General features: G+C 42.4%; 5 protein-coding genes and 1 pseudogene across 8 annotated transcripts; 4 read left to right on the top strand and 2 right to left on the bottom strand.

Annotated features, from left to right (window-relative positions):
* The first annotated feature begins 554 nt into the window (after positions 1 to 554).
* LOC135651538 (omega-hydroxypalmitate O-feruloyl transferase-like) lies at positions 555 to 3,472 on the top strand. The gene is made up of 5 exons (XM_065171669.1): positions 555 to 853; positions 979 to 1,680; positions 1,769 to 1,854; positions 1,940 to 2,377; positions 2,460 to 3,472. The coding sequence occupies exons 2-5, from the start codon at positions 1,614 to 1,616 to the stop codon at positions 3,315 to 3,317; spliced, it is 1,449 nt and encodes a 482-aa protein (XP_065027741.1). The 5' UTR covers positions 555 to 853; positions 979 to 1,613; the 3' UTR covers positions 3,318 to 3,472.
* Positions 3,473 to 3,810: 338 nt separating this feature from the next.
* Positions 3,811 to 9,042, bottom strand: LOC135651540 (membrane-anchored ubiquitin-fold protein 3-like). The gene is made up of 4 exons (XM_065171672.1): positions 8,816 to 9,042; positions 8,550 to 8,693; positions 5,393 to 5,563; positions 3,811 to 4,209 (listed from the first exon to the last, which is right to left on the bottom strand). Exons 2-4 carry the CDS (start codon positions 8,677 to 8,679, stop codon positions 4,154 to 4,156), a joined length of 357 nt encoding a protein of 118 aa, XP_065027744.1. The 5' UTR covers positions 8,680 to 8,693; positions 8,816 to 9,042; the 3' UTR covers positions 3,811 to 4,153.
* Positions 9,043 to 9,661: 619 nt separating this feature from the next.
* Positions 9,662 to 10,827, top strand: LOC135651539 (NAC domain-containing protein 83-like). The gene is made up of 3 exons (XM_065171671.1): positions 9,662 to 10,048; positions 10,133 to 10,398; positions 10,471 to 10,827. Exons 1-3 carry the CDS (start codon positions 9,868 to 9,870, stop codon positions 10,678 to 10,680), a joined length of 657 nt encoding a protein of 218 aa, XP_065027743.1. The 5' UTR covers positions 9,662 to 9,867; the 3' UTR covers positions 10,681 to 10,827.
* A 2,312-nt stretch (positions 10,828 to 13,139) lies between these two features.
* Positions 13,140 to 14,831, bottom strand: LOC135651542 (uncharacterized). Its single transcript, XM_065171677.1, has 2 exons — positions 14,633 to 14,831; positions 13,140 to 13,361 (listed from the first exon to the last, which is right to left on the bottom strand). Exons 1-2 carry the CDS (start codon positions 14,777 to 14,779, stop codon positions 13,284 to 13,286), a joined length of 225 nt encoding a protein of 74 aa, XP_065027749.1. The 5' UTR covers positions 14,780 to 14,831; the 3' UTR covers positions 13,140 to 13,283.
* A 2,604-nt stretch (positions 14,832 to 17,435) lies between these two features.
* Positions 17,436 to 20,179, top strand: LOC135651537 (uncharacterized). Of its 4 annotated transcripts, none has more exons than XM_065171667.1 (4): positions 17,436 to 17,602; positions 17,695 to 17,766; positions 18,325 to 18,391; positions 18,479 to 20,179. In XM_065171667.1, the coding sequence occupies exons 1-4, from the start codon at positions 17,570 to 17,572 to the stop codon at positions 19,873 to 19,875; spliced, it is 1,569 nt and encodes a 522-aa protein (XP_065027739.1). In that variant the 5' UTR covers positions 17,436 to 17,569; the 3' UTR covers positions 19,876 to 20,179. The 4 variants fall into 4 exon arrangements, with proteins under 4 accessions (XP_065027739.1, XP_065027737.1, XP_065027740.1 ...); XM_065171668.1 differs by having other exon boundaries at positions 17,508 to 17,602; positions 17,695 to 17,818; XM_065171665.1 differs by having other exon boundaries at positions 18,325 to 20,177.
* A 281-nt stretch (positions 20,180 to 20,460) lies between these two features.
* On the top strand, positions 20,461 to 23,463 carry LOC135651536 (uncharacterized; annotated as a pseudogene).
* Positions 23,464 to 23,729: the final 266 nt, after the last annotated feature.

Below are 23,729 nucleotides of genomic sequence, written 5' to 3'. Positions count from 1 at the left end.
ATACATATATATATATATACACACACATATATGTATATATGCATATATAAATATATATTTATATTTATATATATACATTTGTGTGTGTATATATATATATATATATGTACACACACACACACACACATATATATATATATATATATATATATATATATGATACTGGAAAGTTTGCTTGTGTATTGAAGATAAAGATTGGAGATGAATTTAAGATTAGAATTCAACTGAAATTGGTAAAGGGATATGGTGGTAACCCAAACTAGTGTGATTATGCAGTTGTAGATTGGCACTATTTGATTCTTAGAGAACTATGTAGGATCTGAAGATATGTCAATAGCAGGGGATCCTTGATTCCTGGAGCTGTACTCTATTGGTAAAGATTGCTGAGATTGTATCTGCAACTTGATAATTAACACTTCGTCTGTATATTAACATGATGAACTTGATAAGCTAATCAACCTTTTGTTTACAGGAAAACAACTCTTTTCCAATGATCTGTTGGAGGTGCTGTCATCAGATCAGCAAGCTTCTGCAGAAGGTTTAGCCTTTTGGTCTTCCCTTAATACAGTGAAAGACCAATATGCATCCATTTTAATTAGCTTTTTTTTTATATTGAAATTCTACTAGTATTTTCCCTAAACACTTCAACAGCAGCAGGTACTTCAGTCTTTTCCCTTTTTTGAAGTACATATCCTCAGGAAAATTTTGCTCTCCATACCAGCTTGATATGATGCAAGCTTAATAAATACTCCAATAATCTGAACTAGCAAAAGATTCAGAGATGGACTTCCAATTGGTAGACCATATATCTAGAGCAAGCGATGTAGAAGAGCTGAGAAAGAAGAGGACACAGGTATAGCCCCAAAACAGCTCCATGAAACTATCAGGACATGATTTTCCCCAGCATGAAAGCACCAGTGAATGTTAAGTATAATTTTCTGGAACTATTCAAATCATCAATGTTTTCTTCTCCTGCAGTCACAACAACAGATGAAACTAGAACTCATAGAGAACAGATCAATGGTGTCCATAGCACAAGTGCTGCATACAGGCACAAAGCTTACCTCAGACAGAACAGGGTGATGGTAATGGACAATGCTACTGGGTGCTCATGTTCAACAGAGACGTGAGATGAAAAGACAATGAAGGTTTGGATCCATGTTATGGAGAAGCTGCTTTCCCTACATCACATCCAGTCTGTCTATATGGAGTAGATGAGGTAGCCTGCCTACTAAAGATTGGTTGGATGTCAGAATCTTCACAATCTTTGGCCAAAGCATAAGAACTCTATGGCAGGCAAACAGCAACCTGACATGCCTCAAGCACACCTCCTAATTCTCAGCACAGTGTCTCCTGGTCAATCAATGAAGCCTTGTTCAGTGAAACCAACATACTACAAATCCCGGGCTGCAGCATCCCATCATTAATCACCAGCATCATATTTAATCAGCAGTAACCATCATTCCTGATGTAACTTTGCTTCTTGGACAAAGTGATATGGAGTCCTGGGGATTAGGAGGCCAACCCTACCTACTATTCATCAACAAGGAGATTTTAATTGGCTGTGGTTGGTTCCATGCCAGTAGCCAACCCCAACCAAGTGAAACTGAAACATGAAGAAGATTTTGAGCTCTCAAACATGGTTGGTGTACGATCCTTCAACCCCACCAACCAGCTCAGGTCCATGTTCTTACTCTATTAGTTAAATCTATTCTGTTAGAGAAGATGCAGGATCATTGAGTTCTTCTTTCAATCTCTCTATAAATAGCACGATTCGTTGGCACGCAAGAACCATCACCTCCATCATCTCTGGTTGCTCAGACTGCTCATCAGATTCCTCAGCTGTCAAAGATGGTAGAGTCTATCTCAACTCACTTCCTCTGTTCAGCTCAGCGGCACTTAACCCTGAACACTTTTTATTGGTGCATGTGGTGTTCAGGTTGCAGAGACCAGGGAGATGTTTGAACTCAGCGTGAGGCAAGGGGAAGTAACGCTTGTTCCCCCGGCGGAAGAGACGCAGAAGGGCCTCTACTTCCTTACCAACCTCGACCAGAACATTGCAGTCATAGTGCAGACCATATACTGCTTCAGGTCGGAGGAGAAGGGGAATGAGAAGACTGGGGAGGTGATAAAGGAGGCTTTGGCGAAGGTCCTCGTTGATTACTACCCGCTCGCCGGCCGGCTTACGATCAGCAACGAGGGGAAGCTCATCGTGGATTGCACCGGAGAAGGTGCGGTGTTCGTCGAGGCCGAAGCAGACTGTGAGATGGCGGACATCGGTGACATCGCCAAGCCCGACCCCAACACACTTGGGAAGCTCGTTTACAACGTTCCTGGTGCCAAGAACATACTGGAGATACCTCCACTGGCGGCTCAGGTACTCCTCACTTCGATCACCTTGATCTGTGGCTGTTCTTTCGGGTAGAGATTGATCCGAGTTCTTAGCGTTCTTCTTCCAGGTCACAAGGTTTAGATGCGGGGGATTCATCCTTGGGTTGGCCATGAACCATTGCATGTTCGACGGCCTCGGAGCAATGGAGTTCGTCAACTCGTGGGGCGAAACGGCGCGAGGGCAGCCGGTGTCGGTGCCGCCCTTCATCGACCGCACCATCCTCAAGCCACGAGAACCCCCCGTCATCAGTTTCCCCCACCACGAGTTCGCTGAGATCGAAGACGTCTCTGACGTCGTGACCTTGTACCAGGAAGAGATGCTGTACAGATCCTTCTGCTTCGACCCCGAAAAGCTCGGGCGCGTCAAGAGGAGTGCCATGGACGACGGGGCCCTCGACAAGTGCACCACCTTCGAGGCGCTCTCCGGGCTGGTCTGGCGAGCCCGGACGGAGGCGCTGCTGCTGCAGCCCGGCCAGCAGACCAAGCTCTTGTTCGCGGTCGACGGGCGGTCGCGATTCGACCCTCCGCTGCCGGAGGGGTACTTCGGCAACGGCATCGTACTCACCAATTCCCTGTGCACCGCGGGAGAGCTTCTGGCTCGCCCGCTCTCCTTCGCCGTCGGACTGGTCCAGGGCGCAGTCAAGATGGTCACCGACGAGTACATGAGATCCGCCATGGACTACTTCGAGGCGACGAGGGCGAGGCCGTCTCTGACTGCTACTCTACTGATCACGACTTGGTCAAGACTGTCCTTCCACACCACGGACTTCGGGTGGGGGGAGCCAGTTCAGTCCGGGCCGGTGACTCTCCCTCAGAAGGAGGTCATCCTGTTCCTGTCGCATGGGAAGGAGAGGAAGAGCATCAATGTGCTCCTGGGGCTCCCAAACTCAGCAATGGCGAGGTTCCAAGAGCTGATGGAGATATAGGAAGTCATGGAGGACGGGTCTTCGACGTTCATGGATGTCTGTTTCCGTAGTAGCTATACGTTTATGCATTCATAATTGTTTCATCATTGTGTCAGATGTGCTATTGTGCGAAAAACTATAATAAGATGGCGAATTATTATTCTTATTCTATTTCATGATATGGTTTACATATCCTAGCATTTTTCCTATGATATTTTCAGGATGTGGACGTAGTGCATTGAATCGTTTCTACCATGTGCTATATTGATCATGCTAAATTGATTCCAGAGAGGCATTATCTAACTTTATTTTCTACCATGATTGATGAGATTCTGATTCGAGCTGAACCATAAAAATTTCTTATTGCTGGTAGGAAAACCAGGATCATCACTTTTACTGACAGATACTATTTCATGAGCATGCCAAATCCTCAATTTACAGGCATCGAGACCATTGATATCTACCAAGAAATCAACATGCTATGTGCGGGAAACAAGATCGAGACAGTTAGACGAGAGAGAAATCATCGGGACTATTGAATTAAATTCCAGTTGATGCAATCGATATACATACGTTCAAGAAGTGCGATTATATATATATATATATATATATATATATATATATATCGAGGAACAATCTACTCCACATGTAATAATACTCTGCTCAGACTTACCTGCTTTAAGACAAATAGTACAGCCGTCCACCAACTCGATCTGCGCAACAGAATACACAAGAAACGACAACTTTGGCCCCTAAGAAAAGAAAACATCTGCCCCAAGTGGTTTCTGCTTACCACCAGGGGTTTCACAGATGATACTCTATTGCTGCCAACCAAACATTACCGATACATCCTTGCTCTACAATATAGAGCAAGAACAGGCACTCTTCTTCGGCAACTTGTCCACCTTCTTTTCTGTTGTTTATTGTAGAAAAAAGAAATCAAAAGCAAGCAGTTTAAATTTGCAGAAAAGAAATGAAGATTGGTAGTGAGAAGGCAGACACTAGTTATTAGAAATCTTCTGTAGGAAATAAATGGGCAAGAGAGATTGCTACATGTCTCATCAACTAAAGGATTTATCACACAAGCAACTCTGGCAACCAAACAAATGCCGAACACAGCAGGCATATTTTCCAGGAGAATAGCATTTTCTATCTTAAGGTCAGATAAAGAGGCACTAATGTCATTTTGAACAACAATTTGTCACGTTTTATGCTGTCATATTCTTATTCCATGACTAGTCATTGCTCGTGTTACAGTTACATGCTGATCTTAGGATCTAGGTGGATTCTATCGAATATTACAATCATGATCAGTCACTAATCTGGATGGTATCTATCAGCTCATTATTTCTTTGATATTCAACTTTCAGGTTACTAAAAGAAAGCCCCTCACCTAAAAGCCTTTTGGAAAAGCACTTAGTCAGCTGATTAGCATTCAAGTCAATACTTATTTGAAGAATCCTATTCCATGGCATGGTACTGTCTGATCTTAAGTTTATTAATAGAAGCATATTTAACAAAAAAGATATCAGTATTTACATGTATAATTGATTGCAAGGAAACAAAAAAAAAAAAAAATCCTTCCAGCAGTACTTTGTTTTCCCCAAGAAAAAAAAGCACCTACCATCCAACAGCAGATCATTCGTTAGTTTCAGCTCAAGTCAGTTGCACACTTATTAGCAAATTTGATTGGTACAGTGAGGTCTAAAATGCTTTTGTATACTTCCTGATATTAAACTAGAAATAGATTGCACTATTTATAGATGCATCATATCATGAGTATTCAACTATCATCTAGTTAGTGGAAAGACCACACAATTGACCTACCTTAACAAATTGATTAAAGGTGTCGATGCAAGATTTTGTTACTTATAAGCCTTTGCAAGAGCTTTATAAATAAGTTCTGATGAGGTTCTCCAACTAGTGACAATTTAAATCATTCTTAACAATAATACCAACCTGCTTCTACTAAAAAAAGCTACTTAATTAATCAATCAAAAGACATGGAATTGCACATACATCTAACTGTACTTCAGTGACACCAAGAAAAGATATCACAATTCATAGCATTCAAGAAGTAGCAAGATCCAGCTTACCTGTTTTAGTTTTAGTCAATGACGGTTGCACAACAACATGCATGGTGACAACCCCTGAAGGAAGTTCACCAAAAGGTGATCTGCACTGGGCAATTGTTGTGTTGTTCTCTAATACTTTGCCAGCACTTATCAATTTGACATCATTAGCCACCTTTGGTATAATCTTCTTGTCTGCAGAGAATGCAAGGACAGAAGATGATTGAGTCACTAATGAAATTAGCAATATAAAGCTAAATTAGATCAGCAAAAAATTTAGACAATCACAGGATAATATCACAAAGACAGAGAACAGACCAAAACATAAAAGTGAAAGCAACATGATGAGTATATGTAATCATTTAAATGCTACAATAATAAATTTATAGGAAAAAAAATCCTAATAACCATATGTAACTAAATCGCCAAACTTTAGATGAGCCTTAAGCAGCTTATAGTCAAACGCAACTAGTGCCACTGCAATACACACTTATATGGCCAAAATTGCCATTCGATATTCCATGTCTTAAAGCAAGATTTGCTACTTTGGTTCCAAATAAAGGTCTTTTCGAGGAGAGTTGTGAGAGAAATGGAGTGAGACAATTCTCTTCAGAAAATATAACAATATCAACGTTACTAGTCTAACTGTATAAGTAGGATTTTCTCTTTTTGCATATCCAAAAAATCAAGCTACGAGTCCATTAGCCAATTTGACATAGATAACACCCAAAGGTTCTCCTTTCAAAGAGATACAGATACATGCCATTGAAAAGAACAGATTTAAACACAGTAAGTAAACTAAACTCGAATAACCAACTGAAAAAAGTTGTCCCTGTTATCAGATTAATGGCACAAACTTTAAAGCCTACAATTAGGCACCAAAAAGGAAATATATTCACAGAACATCCCAAAAAGATAAGATCAACCTGACTGGAAAAGCACGATACTGATAACAGATTGAATGAATCATAAAAGATACTTAAAAGATCTCACCAGCCTGGCTAGAAAAGCCCACTGCCAACAAAAGGTTATTTTTAAACCCAATGTGATTGGTAGAATTATAGGTTTGACAGGACATATGATAAAATGCAACAAAAAATATCTCATCCATACAGTGTCAACCAAATCAACCAACTGCTATTCCTACAATTGAAATATTGTGTAAGCCCTTTCATGTCATTTCTCTGAACATAATGAATAAATACAAGTGTCACCCAATGACCTTCCTTTTATCTCTACAAGGAAACACCAAAAATGGAAAGGCACTGTCACCAATGATCATGAGAATCAGAAGCGGAAAAAGAAACAGGGCACTAAATCAATAAATCCAAGCTTCTAAGTATCACCCAGCCTTGCAAGACTCATTATATGATAGTGATAAATAGAACACGAACTATAACTTATACCTGATTCTAATTATAACTCTACAATCAAGATACTTGATCTACATATCCAAGCTTCCAAGTATAACTTAGCCTTCAAGGAGACCTTACATGGTAGTGTAAACGGAACAGGCAAATTATATCTATAACCTGATTCTGACCATAACTTCAAATTCCAACTAAACTATGGAATTTATTCTTTTCCCTCATTACTTAGGAACTGACTCGAGACAGCTTAGTAAAAACTAAAGATAAACTTATATTATGCACTAGTACAAATCTTGTTTTATAGATTATATCATCATTTGCAAAGTGCTCCAAACTAGACAAACTAGTATTACATAAAATTCTCAAGAGGCATTCTGGTAAAAACCATCTCATATTTTATGCATCTTCCTAAAAGTTTGAGTACATCATAAGCAGTATAAGAATGAGATTTTAATTTCAAGAACATGTTATACATTTCTTAGCTTGCAGTGTTGTTTTTGCTTCTTTGTCATAGCACTTCTGGCCCATTTAGATCAGAAACAGCCACGCATTTACCCCATTTTTCAATATAGTATCCATCACAAGCACAACACATATTGTTCTCCACTTACAATTCTACCCTTTTGGCATGATCATCAGCTACTTATATGTCACCACCCTAATAAAATTGACATTAAATTTTTTAAAAAGTAAATCTCAAACCATAAATATTCATTAAAGTCTTGCCACAGATATCATATAAACAAAAGTACAAAAAGCCACCAATTTGAAGTACGAGCAAATTGGAACAACATTAGCAGGGCAATGTGAGAATTTTTCTCTGAGAATTGCACTTTGCCACAATAAGAAGATGCATAAAAAAATGAACAAGGTGAACATGTGTACTCCTGAAAAGGATATGATGTTGCACAAACAAATGGCAGAATACATGTTTTTACTTAAATAATGATACTTTTCATTCATCATATTAAACAGCATACAAGACACTTAGTTGAACGTGAGACTTATCAATAACACAACAATGTGATGTCGCAATAGAACGGCAGATTATTCAGACACTATAACAAACACAAATACCATTGATCAGGCACAGATTGTAATGCATACCACATGAATGTTTCAGCAAAACTTTTGACAAGTATTGCAGAATATACACATATTGAAAGAAACGAATATTATGAACTAAATAAAAAATCTGAAATATATCCAATTTTTCAGTGAGCTCAATGTTTAGTACTAGAAGTGAGTAAAGAAGCAGCTTCAAACCGGACAATACCGAACCACAGAAAAGATAACTAGAGAAAAGATTGATACTGAGACGTGGCCCTTGAGAGTTGACCTTCACAAATTGAATTATCGTGGCAGAGCGTTGCCGTTATCCGGTTAAGTATTCGGTTAATCACCGTAAAATTTTGAAAATACATAAAGTTGAGATCATTATTCACGGTTGATATGCAATGACATAAATGTGGATTATTGTGTCTGGCGGTTAGCAACAAATTGGCATCACATAACGTCGCCAACAAAACTTGACAGCAACCTAGCAAACTAAGTGTCGTAATAATTTTGTTCGTATAGGAAGCGGATCGACATTAAACTTAAATGTAAATACATTCTGATATTTCTTTTTAACTTTTAAGTCGGCATCGCTGCGAAAAGAATCAAAAATAGGATTCACCGTAAACATATTTTGACTTGTTGAAAGATCTAGGAATCGTATACCAAAATCAAGAAACGACAAGTTCACTTTCACGGGAAAAAAAGACTTGCTGATTTGAGAACCAAAGACTAAAAGAAACGTGAACTCCTACCTCGCGGCCACTCGGATATTATCCTTTCCTTGAGCATGGCAACGGTGGAAGAAGCAGAGTAGCGGATCGGGCCGATGTCCGTTCCATCATACAGCCGAAACTTGAGCTCGATCAGATCCTCGTCTGGCATTTGCTCTCCCCGATCTAGTCACCGATCACCCAAAATGTAAAGATCAGTCAAGATACGAACTAACGATTCATCCACCGGAGAAGCGAATAGGTACCAGCACAAAATCGAAATCAAGGAGAGGGGGCAAGAACCACACCTTTCGCAGCGCAAGCTAGCGGGGACGTCGGGATCCAGAAGCGAAAGCAACCGAGGAGGAGATCCCAGGAACGCGGGAGCGGGATCAATGAGGGGGATCTTGAGATTAGAGATCCACAGGTGGAGAGTTAGGGTTCAAGAAGGGCAGCGTTCGATCGCAAGAAGAAGATAGATAATATGAGGAAAACGGAAATTAAAGACAAGGAATCGTCAGATTAATAAAACCAATAAGAAATAAATATATATACTAATGACAACACAATGCATGTATGTAACAACGAGTCATTCCTCTCCTCCCGGTTGCTGCCGTGGGCCCACATCTGGGTCACGCGTGGCCGCCCGACGCCGCCAATCACATGACGGATAGGTGATGGGTAGCTAAAAGTGAAAGGACGGTCGAAGGCGGTGCCAACCTTTTCTATTCTTTTTTGCCAAGAACATAACTCTTTTATATGTATTTGTATATATATTTATAAATATATATCTTTGTACATAAATACATATGTATATACACACATATATATCCTAAAAGTCCCACCAATATATGTTGCATGTGTTGCCTATCTCTACATGAGCATGGATCACGGAGCAGATAGATATAGAGAGGCTGACATCCGAATCTCAAGCTTCTCCTGGATGGAGCAGATGATTGCTATCAAATCGAAGATGAAAAGAGTCTGCATGCGCAAGCTTTCAGTGGTTTAGTGGCCTTTGCATGTTGTCCCAATCTGACTCCTGGCTAGGTGTTGTTTCTTCATGCTCCCTTGACGTTTTCAAATACGAATTGTCCCAAATACCAATCACTTTGGTGGATATCGTCAAACCTTTGAGTCCGGATCACGTTACCGTGGTCGTCGTCTTCTTCTGCGGGCAGCCTTTAAAAGATCCGCACCCTCCCTCTCCTTGGAAACACGCCCTCTCCCTCTCCTTTGAGACACACTCCTTGGCTCGCCTAACTGATCATCTCCGTGAAGTCTTCTGTTGCCACAGAGTTGGACCCGGGGATGTGATATCGAGACCAAGGAGAAGACTTGGTTTTTGTTTCAGGTTTCCATGGACAATACCGGTTTTGTAAGGCATGGTATGCTGAGGCTTCCACCGGGATTCAGGTTCCATCCCACTGATGAAGAACTTGTGGTTCAGTACCTCAAGAGGAAGGTCTACTCCTTCCCCTTGCCGGCCTCCATCATCCCCGAGATCGATCTCAGGAACCATGACCCATGGGATCTACCCGGTCAGTGCCTCTTCCATGAGAGAATTTTTGTTGTTAGAACTTCTAACGTGATCGAAACTATATATCATGGCTGCGATGTCATAGGTGGGCGCGAAGAGGTCCGGTACTTGTTCAGCTTCAGAGAGGCAACATATCTGAACCGAAACCGATCGAATCCGAGGGCAAGATCCGGATGCTGGAAAGTAGCAGGGAAGGAGAGGCAAGTGGTGGCTTCCGGGTGCAACCAGGTGGTGGGGATGAAGAAGGTTTTGGTCTTCTATCGAGGAAAGCCGCCGACGAGAACCGATTGGATCATGCATGAGTATCGCCTCGCCCGGCCCGATGCCAATCCAAGAAATGATGCAACTCATGTGAGCTCTTACTCGTACCTTAGTAGCTCTTGATGATGAGTTACTGAACTGAATTGGAATTTATCGATGCAGAGTAGCATGGTTCCAAACGGAGATTGGGTGTTGTGTCGCATCTTTAGGAAGAAGAGAGCCGCCAAGATGGAGGCCGAAGAAGATGATGAACAGGCAGGAGAGCAGATGATGAGGATGGGAGATGATGGCTCCAGCTGCGTCACTGAGCTCCCTGATGTATCTAGTGATGGAGAGGAAGCGAGTTCAAGCAGCATGAGTTCACCTCCATGAGAACAAGTTACTGTAACATCACATGCTCACACTGTCCGTCCTCTAGTTGTCTTCTTCCTGGAAACCAGAGGCAGAATAAAGTTCGAGCTGTAAATTCTAGGAGATACGTGTAATCTCTTCATCTCTTGCAACTAATCCTTTGTACTACTGAAACAGTGATCATCCGTTGTGTGTTTGCCTGCAACTCTGAGTTCAGATATCCGCTAAACACAACATGAACTCCCGAGTAGGAGATGATGATTCATTCTCCAAGCTGCAGCTCTGGAGATGGATTCGAGTTCAACGCCATCAGTGGATCAATCAATTAGGCGACACCACCTTATCCTCCAGCTCTTCCATGGACCACAAAAGCTGCACTTTTTCTTCCCCCAAGTCATGTGTGTTGATCGAAGTAGTAGTCCATGATCAAGACGCTGAGGATTGCGACGACACAGGAAATGGACACTCATTTGGATCAGATTTAAAGACTTGTACCTCGATGATTCTGAATCACAAACTTCTCCTTCCTTCCACCACTGTCGAGGTCATAAACTCGTGCAGCAACACTCACCATCATGCTCTCCTTGCATCTATGGCAACTTAATTCCGGTGGCAATAGTATCTTAATTGTATGTGGTTAGCAATCGTTTTAGTCCTCTCAACCACGAATGCTCAAGAGAAAAGACGGGGTACTTCGTACGCTCTAAGCTTATGGCGTAGATATTGCATTAAAAACTAAGTCTGTAGAACATGACATAGACTTGGATATGCTATTTTGCTGATGCACCACCTAATTTGGCACTTACATGCAACAACGTCATGTCTCAGGCTTATTAAACTTATGGGCGGCGTTATAAAGTTAATGCGAGGTCATAATCTTATGCTCCAACATAGATGAGAACGAGACGGAAACCAAGTAATCAAATAGGTCACGTCCTAGTGAAACAAAACAGAAATGTAGGGATATGAAGGACCAGCAAAGTAGATTGACATGTGTATTGTATGGTGGTCCGCATTTGTTCTTGCAACGAGCCCCAAAAAGTACAGCCGACCGATGTTTCTTGTGAGCTTGGATTTGGAATCATCATCCGTCTTGAGCTTTGGGTATCCATCCAAGACAGCAACCTACAGGCCTTCGTCCACGTTCCATTCAATGAAAGCTCTGTCCAGATTGCGGCTAGTAATATAGGGGCATGTACATACGGAATCAAAAAATAACAATTTGGAAGAACGAATTAAGCATCATAAGAACCAAACACCTAAACACCGGAAGTCAAACCTATCACCGATTCAGTTCATCTTCGGTTCTCGAGCCGCGGTCCAAGACAGCATGCGTGTTTCTTCAAGATCGTGATGTCATGATCCAGCAGGAATTCATGTACCGAACTTGAGTGTAGCACTGGATTGCTGACTTGGTTCTTCTTAGTCAATCCATCACATAAGGCTGCAGGCATGATGGAACACGTGATTTGTTTAGGCTGCAGTGCACTTTGACCAACCATAGGGAATTTGAGCCGAACAAGAAACACAAACATCACACATGAATTTAAAATCTAGAAGAGCTGAACGGAATGGAATGGAATGGTGGTCACAATACTCTGACGGACAGTGGGGCCTGTGGGCCGGTTGGATCTGTGAAGTCACTCGACATATGAATACAAACACCACATGAAGACTTAAATCACAATCTGACACTGGTTTTGGTTGGACTGAACGATATACCAATTCAAATAATCTGTTATCATCAAAAAAATGATAAGAAGGTTATAATCCAATTCTAGGTCATGGATGCACCAGTAAATACCAGTCAGTACTAGAACCACATCATACCCTGCCATCAATCCCACCTTGGATTGGACTGCTGTAGTTGGGGATAATTCAACCTCCCACTACTTCCGCTTAGGTCGAGCGGATACTGATGAATTAAAATGCATACCTAAACATCTTCAAAATGACACAAAAATACAAGTTCACACCCACTTGACACAATGCAGCATTTCTCTGGTTCACCTCTATCTCAACATACAGACAAAGAGACAGTCAGACATGATAAGTTAATCTTCTTGAAATACTTTTACCTTCTGACACAGAATTGCATGATTCTGACAAATTCACCACTGTTTAAATAAGTGGACCAAAGGATATGGAAACAAGGAAAAAAAGGTCATTGTGTGCAAATAATAATTAACCTGTGGCATGATAAGAAAGACAACATTCTAAGCACATGTAATGAGTACTGTTTGCATATAATTGCACTCCTATACTCACAAAGGTATTGTGATGATTCTGAATCAATAGCTTTCGACTTCATTTGAGAAACCATGAAAGAAGTAAACAACAATCAAAATGAGGAAACCTATATGTAGATCATGACAGACAAAGTACACGATTCTTCATGTTGCAAGAGGGATAAGCAAGTGAAGTAGAGAAGAAAAGTAATATCAAATCTGAGATGCAAATTTTCTAGAGACAAAAGAGAATAGATAAAGAGAATAAATTCTTATCTAACAGTACCATTTCAAATGCTTGTTTTAAGCAAAAATACACAACAAAATCCGTCGGTTGCAACGATTTCCAAAGCAGAAAAGAAAGAATTATCAATGGCACTACATCTGATCTCGAGTCTATTTATTTCCAACTGCAGCAGTACTTGCTGCAGTTTCTTGTTGTGGTTCAGCACAAGCCCTCAAGACAGCTTCATTCTGCATTACAATAAAAAACAACCTTTTCTATGTAAAAAAAATTTGATTCTGAAAGGAAAAATAATTGCCGAATTCATCACATTATCAAAGATGCTAAGTAATGAAATACAGTATTTACATAAACATGAGCTTGGAATTTCAAAATTTAGGGATTTCCAAGACAAGAGCATAATTTGTTTTATGCTTCCTAGATCCAACAATTAACCAAAAACAGATCAGGCTATACAGCAAAATGCCCATTCCATGATAAAAAGGGGTAAAACTGTCCCCTGAATGTTTAACCTAAAAAAAATTTAGATAGTCAACAACAAAATAGAACTGCAAAAAACATGGTTTTGCTTCCTTGAGTTATGTTTAATGGACACTACTGACTCATTCCATAATATGATGCTTCACTTATCTGTGGATGCTTTTCTACTTCCAGCGGGAGAGCAAAGTAAGGTTGTCAAAGGTATATCACAAAGCAAGTGTGCTGTACAAAGAAACAGCATAACCCGTTTTTGTTACGACGCCATATTTAGCATCCAGATTCCAGCTCCAAAGAATAGCAATCTTAAAGACCCTACCGAACACCCAGAAAGTGGAGATCTTGTCTACTATTCACCAGTGTTTATATGAAATCTCTTTTAATCGATTAGAACCGTTAAATGCTAAGATAATAACCTGGACATTACGAGGCACTGATGCTAAGATATTAAGTTTCTCCAGCATATAACAGCAGCACCCATTTCTTTGCCAAAAGGAAGAAGCACAAGCTGACTAAGGGCATTGGATAGATATTTCCTTGAAAGAATCCGGGAAAAAGGAATGCCCTGGCAAATGAAGCCAGGAATAATCATTTCCCTTCCTTTCCCCTAAAATCTCTAGAACCTACACAGATTTCCCCTAAAATCTCTAGAACATACACAGATTTCCCCTAAAATCTCTAGAACCTACACAGATTTCTACTATACACCTCAGTGCGATCCGATCTCATGTGTGACTAACTGCCCATAAGCAACTCATACAACCTACAATACACTTTGGGCACACAAAATATGTAATTTTATGAGAAAGATGTAATTTTGTTAGGGTTTTGACGGTACAAAAGCAACGCAAACAACAGCGAACTCACCGACTCAAGTTAATCGACACCGTATAATTCGATCAAGAAAACAATCCATTCTGAATCAATAATCTCGACCGGGCTCGGGTTTCGACGGGTTCGTCCAATCCTCGATCGAGAACCCTAGAGAAATGGGGAAGAATTGAGGAGCGGGATGCGGAGTCACCTGCCAGACGCGGCGGAGGCGCTTCTTGGCGTTGTTCTTGCGGGTGGTGGTGAGCTTGATCCGCTTCCAGAGGAGCCCCGGCGAGTTGTTCCGCTTCACGATCTCCAGCGCCCGCGTCCCCGAAAACGCCCCCATAAACCCCGCCATCTCTCCCCCGTCGCTCTTTGCGCGCGTGGCGGTGGTAGGCGACGAGGTGCTCTTCGGGAATAAAACGCTGTAGGGTTCAGCTACTCGTCTCATTAATAACAGGCCGTTACGACGGAGAAATGCGCGATAATAACGTTTTTGGCACGTATATAACGCAGTGATAATGATTGTAACGTATCACATTGGAAGAATACCTGATAACACAAGAATATATATATATATATATATATATGTAAAATAGATATAAATATTTTTATATAAACAGAGTATAAGGACGGGTAATAATAAAAACTGTATTTAGAAAATATTGCAAAAAATAGACACTTACTGTAATTTAATTATTTACATCTTCAAATAAAATCAAATAACTTGGTCCTATGGTTCAATTACAACTTTTTTTTGTATAGGCAGGCATATACAAAATATATATGTAAAATAGCCAACCCAACTTGAGTGGATTGCTGTCAGGATCCGATGTGAGGGGATAACAAAAATATTTGCTTAGTCCTAGTCTAGATTAAAAATAGGATCTCCGTCCGATCCTACTCTTAATCTTATTTTGTTTTTTAATATGGAAATTGAATGGAATGTGCTACGATTGCTTGATTTTGTTTAGTCAATTGAACTGTACTACATATTGACTAACCAACAAGTTGACCCGAACACGAGACACAAATATCACACCGATTCCCAAGCGAAGGACAAATGTCGTTTCAAATGTACGTATAAATAGCGAGGTGCAAACGCGACCAGTCACCAGCGAGGTGCTCCCGCCTTTATAGCCTTCCCACGATAATTAGCGGAAGGCAGGCGCTGCATTCTCCTCCTCCTCTTCCTTCGTAAGTAAAGAGTCATACGATCGAATCTTGTCCCCCATGATCTCCTGCCTGATCACCTTCCCGACAAACGTAGCTTTTGCTCTTTCTTTCAGCATGAACTAATCGTTATCTGTTTGTTATCTGAAGAATGATCTGTTGTTTCATTTTCCTTCCATTTCCAGTTGCGTACTCTTCCATCTGTGGATCGCCGGCCAAGTGTTCACGTCGGGTGGCGGAGGAGGCACCGGAATCCCGTGAGCTTTTTACCTTCCTATGGACAAGCCATGCATTGCCAAGAGCAAACAGGTCAATCTGTTTTTGTCACTATAAGTTCTTCTCAGAGTGACATTATAATCTTAAGTAGATAATATAGTGATAGAAATAGTTGTAGGAGAGAAAAGCTACAGATTCTTCCTTTCATGGGAGTAGAAATGATGCAAGAAAAAGTACAGAAATAAAACCTGAAACTTCAAAAAGACACGAAGAGAAAGAAAGGGGCTCACTTCACACTCACGAGGAAGAAAAGATTCAGTCTCCGTGTGCTGCAGTAAAGAAAAGATGATTGGTCCATTTTATGGTTCCGTGACTCTGGTGGCTTGATCCATATTTGCAACATTGTAGGTCTTTCGATCTTGGATGCATCGAGCTTTTCCTCTGATTCCCCCAACATGGATCCTCTGCGTGTCACAGTCGGCATCTCACGGCTAGAACTGACAGGCTTCAGTGTGAACGAGCTGCTATATGAGGAGCATGGAGTAATTCCTGAACTTGCAGGGATGCGGTCTGTGACCTTGGTCTTCAATCGGGGGACGTCCATGGAACACATAGAAAGGATGATCACAGCTCTGTCACATCTCTCGACGACGTTCCTCGATGAGAACCGATCACAGAACCAAGTTGGGAGTGGTGTGATTACACAAACCGTTTGCTGGGTTTATTCGGGAGCTCAGTCCAAGGGAGGCCTTCTTCGCGAAGAAGAGGAACCGTGGACATTGGAGAAAGCCTCGGGGAGATATGTGGCGAGCTCATCTGCACGTTCCCACCAGGTGTTCCGGTGCTGAATCCCAGAGAGGTCATAACCAGGGAAGCTTTGGACTTTCTGCAGGATGCGAGGAACATGGGAGCAGCAAGCAGATCCTCGACTCTCGTCCATGATAGTCTGCATCCGATGCTCATAGAATTGGAATCGAAATGCAGATCTAAATATAAGTACCAAGATTCTATTTATCAGACGTGGATTGGATTGTGTTCGCAACCGAGGAAGCAGACGTCTCCTTCCTAAATCCGTCTCGACTGTTTTAGTTAATTTGAACCCAAGTTTGAAAGAAGCCTAATTGATATAAAAGTTAAGTTTTCTATGTGTTTGTGTTCCCAAACTAACAAGAATACTTATTTGAAATTCGATCAAGATTGATAAGTTAATTTATATTTCTCAAATATGATATTTTTGTATAAGCATACAATGTTTTTATATATATGTAGCAAAAAAAATTATAAGCTTATTTAAATTACACTCCAAGTAGTATAAAAAGTAAGTTGTTTTTTTTACATGATTTTCTTTTCGAACTAATAAAAATATACATATTTAAAACCTTACAAATGTTGATAAGTTAATTTGCATTATATTTTGAGTGCTTTTTCCTCCGTTATAATATTTTTTATAGGTATTTTATTGAGGTGCCAAACGCGTGCTATCCATATTCAAATATATTATTGAGGTGTCGGACGCATGGTATTCGCGATCAACATTATTCTAATCGGATCAGATCAGTCGTCTCGTGGATTGACGCAACACGAAGTATAAATATCCTTTTAAATAGACCTGTCGATGTTTTCGATGCGACGGACAAATGGCTATTTTACTGTACCTACCGGTGACATTGTTTTGGGATAGAGAAACAGTGAGAGCTTTCACGCGGAGCCAACGCCACCGATCACCAGCGAGGTGACATACGATCGAACATTGTTCGCCATGATCTCCTCGCCGACCACCTTCCCAACAAACGTAGCTTTTGATCTTTCTTTCAGCATGAACTAATCATTGTCTGTTTATTATCTGAAGAATGATTTGTTGTTTCATTTTCCTTCCATTTCCAGTTGCGTACTCTTCCGTCCGTGGATCGCCGGCCAAGTGTTCACGTCGGGTGGCGGAGGAGGCACCGGAATCCCGTGAGCTTTTTACCTCCCTATGTACAAGCCATGCATTGCCAAGAGTAAAAAGGTCACTCTGTGTTTAAACTCTCTTTAAAAATATTTTTAAACTCTCTTTTCATAACTTAACCTTAAATATCTTCTTCTTCTTCTTCTTCTTCTTCTTCTTCTTCTTCTTCTTCTTCTTCTTCTTCCATTCTTTCTCCTCTTCTTCTTTTCCCTATGGCAATGGCGACGACAAGCGCTCATGATTGACAACATCCATAATGAACTTCACCGACCAAGAAAATAAGGGATTATGAGAAAGAAATAAAATCAGTAATATTGAGACTGTACTTCAAATGTGGAGATTCTTCTTATGATTTCGACGCTTCACATTTTTCCTATTATGTGTTTTCTCGGTTTTCTTCACTCAGTCTTTCAACTCAAACATGACGAATTCATATGTTAAGAAGATTATCCTCAGAATTACTGGTCATTTTCAACAACTTATTCTACGTACAAAACAACAGAATTCTCAGATAATTCATAGCTGTGTAATTTGCATACCTCGTTCCTGCTGCTATTGTTACACAGGACACCTGTGCATATGCAACCAAGAAACAAACAACCGCTGAGAGCACCGAGGACGACAACTATGGTGGTGTAGCTCCTTATGCGACGAATGCCCCCTTCGTTTCTGCTCTAATGGCCTTTGCAGAACGAGACGCAGCTTACTTTTGTTTTCCAGGACACAATGGAGGCAAAGCTGCGCCGGCAATGCTCTCCCAACTCTTTGGCCCCGACGTATTCACGTATGACTCGACTCCCCTCCCCTGGATCGGCAACTTGTTCTCCTCCGAAGGACCACTCACCGCAGCCCAGAAGCTGGCCGCCGAAGTATTTGGCTCATCTGAGACATGGTTTCTCGTGGGAGGATCCAGCTGCGGAGTGATGGCATCGATAATGGCCACTTGCTCTCCTGGTGACTTCCTCGTTCTCCCTAGGAATGCACATATCTCTGCGACTCACGCCATGGTCTTATCCGGAGCCATACCAAAATACATCACGCCGGAGTACAGCTCGCTTTGGGACGTTGCCGGTGGAGTCACCCCATCACAGGTGGAGACAGCTATAGAGGAGCTGAAGGAAGGTGGGAAACGAGCTGCTGCGGTCCTCATCACCTCACCAACTTATCAGGGGATATGCTGCAAGATCGATGAGATCACCAAGCTGTGTCACTCGCACGGCGTTCCGGTAATCGTAGACGAAGCCCACGGCGCGCACTTCAAGTTTCATCCAAGGCTTCCGATGACGGCGCTGGAGCAAGGTGCCGACCTCGTGGTTCAATCTACGCACAAGGTTCTCTCCTCTCTTTCGCAGTCGTCGATGCTGCACATGTCCGGACATCGTGTGGACAGGGAAAGAGTACGCAGATGCCTCGAAGCACTTCAGAGCACCAGCTCGAGCTATCTACTCCTGGCGTCTTTGGACGCTGCCAGAGCTCAGCTGAGCGAGAATCCAGGAGCCATCTCGGGTAAAGCCATGGAAATGGCGGACCTCGCGAGGCTTCAGATAGGGCGAATTCCAGGTCTTTCGATCTTGGATGCATCGTGCTTTTCCTCTGATTTCCCATATATGGATCCTCTGCGTGTCACAGTCGGTGTCTCACGGCTAGGACTGACCGGCTTCAAGGTGAATGAGCTGCTATGTGAGGAGCACGGAGTCATACCCGAGCTTGCAGGGATGCGGTCTGTGACCTTGGTCTTCAATTGGGGGACGTCCATGGAGCACACAGAAAGGCTGATCACAGCTCTGTCACATCTCTCGACGAGGTTCCTCGATGAGAACCGATCACAGAACCAAGTTGGGAGTGGTGTGATAACACCGTTTGCTGGGTTTAGTCGGGAGCTGAGTCCAAGGGAGGCCTTCTTCGCGAAGAAGAGAAAAGTGGACATTGGAGAAAGCCTCGGGGAGATATGTGGCGAGCTCATCTGCACGTTCCCACCAGGTGTTCCGGTGCTGAACCCCGGAGAAGTCGTAACCAGGGAAGCTTTGGACTATCTGCAGGATGCGAGGAACAAGGGAGCTGTGATCTTGGGAGCAGCAGATCCTCGACTCTCTTCCATGTTAGTGTGCAGCGAGTGAAGCTTTCCGACCAGAGCCAACAGGACGAGTCCATCCGAGTTGGAATCGGAATACAGATCTAAGTATTAAGGACTAAGTCAGATTCTAATTGTAGCACATCTGGATTGGGTTCGCAACCAAGGAAGGAAGTATCGCTCTACTTTCCAGTCTGTCTCAGTTGCTTAATTTAATTTGGAGTTTCCGAGTCTGTCTCAATTGCTAAATATAAATTTGGATAATAAAAATCTATTGGAAACCTCACAAATGTTGATAAGTTAATTTGCATTGTATTTTTGGGCATCTTTTTCTCCCTTATAATATTTTTTGTATAGATTTACTATATCTTATTGAGGTGCCAACATGTTCTGTTGTTTTATTTGAGATGTCAAATACATATATCCATGTTCAAAATTATTCTAGGATGACGAATTCATGCATTTTGCGTTTGTAACTATACCTATCGACGACATTATTTTCAGTGGGAAGTTAACATGTCCTTTTTAACTATACCGACAGATGACATTATTTTGGGATAGACGGAATAGCGAGAGCTCTCGATGATTGCCTCTTTTGTCGCCGTGGACCAACCACTACCACGCACCATAAACGCCTTCCCACGATGATTTAGTGGACGGCAGGCACCGCACTCTCTACCTTCTTCTTCTTCTTCTTCTTCTTCTTCGTGTGATTCAGAGCCGTACGATCGAAACTTTGTCCGCCATGATCTTCTCCCTGACCACCTTCCCGACAAACGTAGCTTTTGCTCTTTCTTTCGGCATGAACTAATCACTCTCTGTTTGTTATCTAAAAATGACTACTTGTTTCATTTTCGTTCCATTTTCAGCTGCTTGATCTTCCATCTGTGGATCGCCAGCCAAGACTTCACGTCGGGTGGGGGAGGAGGCACCGGAATCCCGTGAGCTTTTTACCTTCCAATGTACAATTTCATGCATTGCCAAGAATAGACAGGTCACACACTGTGTTTGGATCATCTCCTCTGTGAGGGAAGTATAAGATCTTCTTAGTGTGGCATTATAATCTTAAGTAGACGATATAGCGATAAGAAATGGTTGTAGGAGAGAGAAGCTACAGATTCTTCATTTCATGAGAGTTAGAAACGACGCAAGAAAAAGCACAGAAATAAAACCAGAAACTTAAAAAGGGGAAAAGAGAAGACTTTTAAGAAAATAGGGCTCAATTTACATTGATTAGGGAGAAAAGATTCAGTCCACAATTGCTGCAGTCAAATAGGAAAAGATGACTGGTCCAATGAGGATTCTATATATATATATGGAAACTGCGTTGGTCCATTAATGCTATTTGTGACCCATTTTCTGGAAATTGGTACATAGTAATGGCTGTTCTCACTAAGAACAATAATCCATGTTCTATAGCACTTTGTTGGTCACATAGTACACACAACTTCGTAGGCTGGCATAGACCGATGAAAACAAACAAGCAGGCATTAGTTCCTTCAGTGATTGTTGTTTTTCCACTGAGACCCAATCTGAGTATGTAGAAAAATGTTTAAATCATAATGCTGATTTGCACATATATGTTTTCTAACCTGCGTTAGAAACTATGTATGAACATTAGCCAAACAACCATTAGATTTGATTTCTCAACTGTTTTACACTCAAAAAGCCATCAGAAACTTGCCAATTAAAGAGAGACTTTGATGCCATTGTTTCTGTTTCTCCATTGACCTATGCACTTTGATTTTTCTTGGTTTTCTTCACTTGCTCTTTCCAGTCAAACATGATGAATACATATGTCAAGAAGAGTATCCTCAGAATTACTGGCCATTTTCTAAAACTTGTTCTACATAGAAAACAACGGAATTCTCAAGTGATTAATTAATAGCTGTGAGTAATGTGCATACCTTGTTCTTGCTGCAATTGTTACGCAGGAAACCTGTGCATGTCAAACCAAGAAACAAGCTGCTTCTGAGAGCACTGAGGACGACGGCTATGGTGGTGTAGCTCCTTATGCGACGAATGCCCCTTTCGTTTCTGCTCTAATGGCCTTTGCAGAACTAGACCCAGCTTGCTTTCAGTTTCCAGGACACAATAGAGGCAAAGCTGCTCCGGCAATGCTCTCCCAACTCATTGGCCCCGACGTATTCACGTATGATTTGGCTCCCATCCCCAGGATTGGCAACTTGTCCTCCTCCAAAGGACCACTCTCTGATGCCCAAAAGCTGGCGGCCGAATTATTTGGCTCATCGGAGACATGGTTTCTCGTGGGAGGAGCCAGCTGCGGGGTGATGGCATCGATCATGGCCACTTGCTCTCCTGGTGACTTCCTCGTTCTCCCTAGGAATGCACATATCTCTGCAACTCACGCCATGGTCTTATCCGGAGCCATACCAAAATACATCACGCCGGAGTACAGCTCGCTATGGGATGTTGCCGGAGGAGTCAACCCATCACAGGTGGAGACAGCTATAGAGGAGCTGAAGGAAGCTGGCAAAAGAGCTGCTGCAGTCTTCATCACCTCACCAACTTATCAGGGGATATGCTGCAGGATCGATGAGATCACCAATCTGTGTCACTCGCACGGCCTTCCGGTAATCGTAGACGAAGCCCACGGTGCGCACTTCAAGTTTCATCCGAGGCTTCCGATGACGGCGCTGGAGCAAGGTGCCGACCTCGTGGTTCAATCTACGCACAAGGTTCTCTCCTCTCTTTCGCAGTCGTCGATGCTGCACATGTCCGGACATCGTGTGGACAGGGAAAGAGTACGCAGATGCCTCGAGGCACTTCAGAGCACCAGCTCGAGCTATCTACTCCTGGCGTCTTTGGACGCTGCCAGAGCTCAGCTGAGCGAGAATCCAGGAGCCATCTTGGGTAAAGCCATGGAAATGGCGGACCTCGCGAGGCTTTAGATAGGGCGAATTCCAGGTCTTTCGATCTTGGATGCATCGAGCTTTTCCTCTGATTTCCCCAATATGGATCCTCTGCGTGTCACAGTCGGTGTCTCACGGCTAGGACTGACCGGCTTCAAGGTGAATGAGCTGCTACGTGAGGAGCACGGAGTCATACCTCAGTTTGAAGGGATGCGGTCTGTGACCTTGGTCTTCAACTGGGGGACGTCCATGGAGCACACAGAAAGGCTGATCACAGCTCTGTCACATCTCTCGACGAGGTTCCTCGATGAGAACCGATCGCAGAACCAAGTTGGGAGTGGCGCGATAACACCGTTTGCTGGGTTTAGGCGGGAGCTGAGTCCGAGGGAGGCCTTCTTCGCGAAGAAGAGGAAAGTGAACATTGGAGAAAGCCTCGGGGAGATATGTGGCGAGCTCATCTGCACGATGCCACCAGGTATTCCGGTGCTGAACCCCGGTGAAGTCATAACCAGGGAAGCTTTGGACTATCTGCAGGATGCGAGGAACAAGGGAGCTGTGATCATGGGAGCAGCAGATCCTCGACTCTCTTCCATGTTAGTGTGCAGCGAGTGAAGCTTTCCGACCAGAGCCAACAGGACGAGTCCATCCGAGTTGGAATCGGAATACAGATCTAAGTATTAAGGACTAAGTCAGATTCTAATTGTAGCACATCTGGAGTGGGTTCGCAACCAAGGAAGGAAGTATCGCTCTACTTTCCAGTCTGTCTCAGTTGCTTAATTTAATTTGGAGTTTCCGAGTCTGTCTCAATTGCTAAATGTAAATTTGAAGTCTGAAGGATTCTGTCGAATCCCCAAATCGGAAAGTATCCAATGAAAACGCCTGAACGAACCTGAAATGTCTTTTTATGCCAAGGTTACTATAAATATTGAAAATGATCGTACACATCACTCCGGTCGATGTTGCGGTTGCCGTCAAATCTAATGAGTGTGATGTGTCGATTGCCAACATGGCATGCCCCCATATTATA

Source organism: Musa acuminata, chromosome BXJ3-10 (genome assembly GCF_036884655.1).
Source record: "Musa acuminata AAA Group cultivar baxijiao chromosome BXJ3-10, Cavendish_Baxijiao_AAA, whole genome shotgun sequence".
Lineage (NCBI taxonomy): Eukaryota > Viridiplantae > Streptophyta > Magnoliopsida > Zingiberales > Musaceae > Musa > Musa acuminata.
The sequence above is the reverse complement of the archived record's forward strand: the minus strand, read 5'-3'. Positions and strand labels throughout refer to the sequence as shown.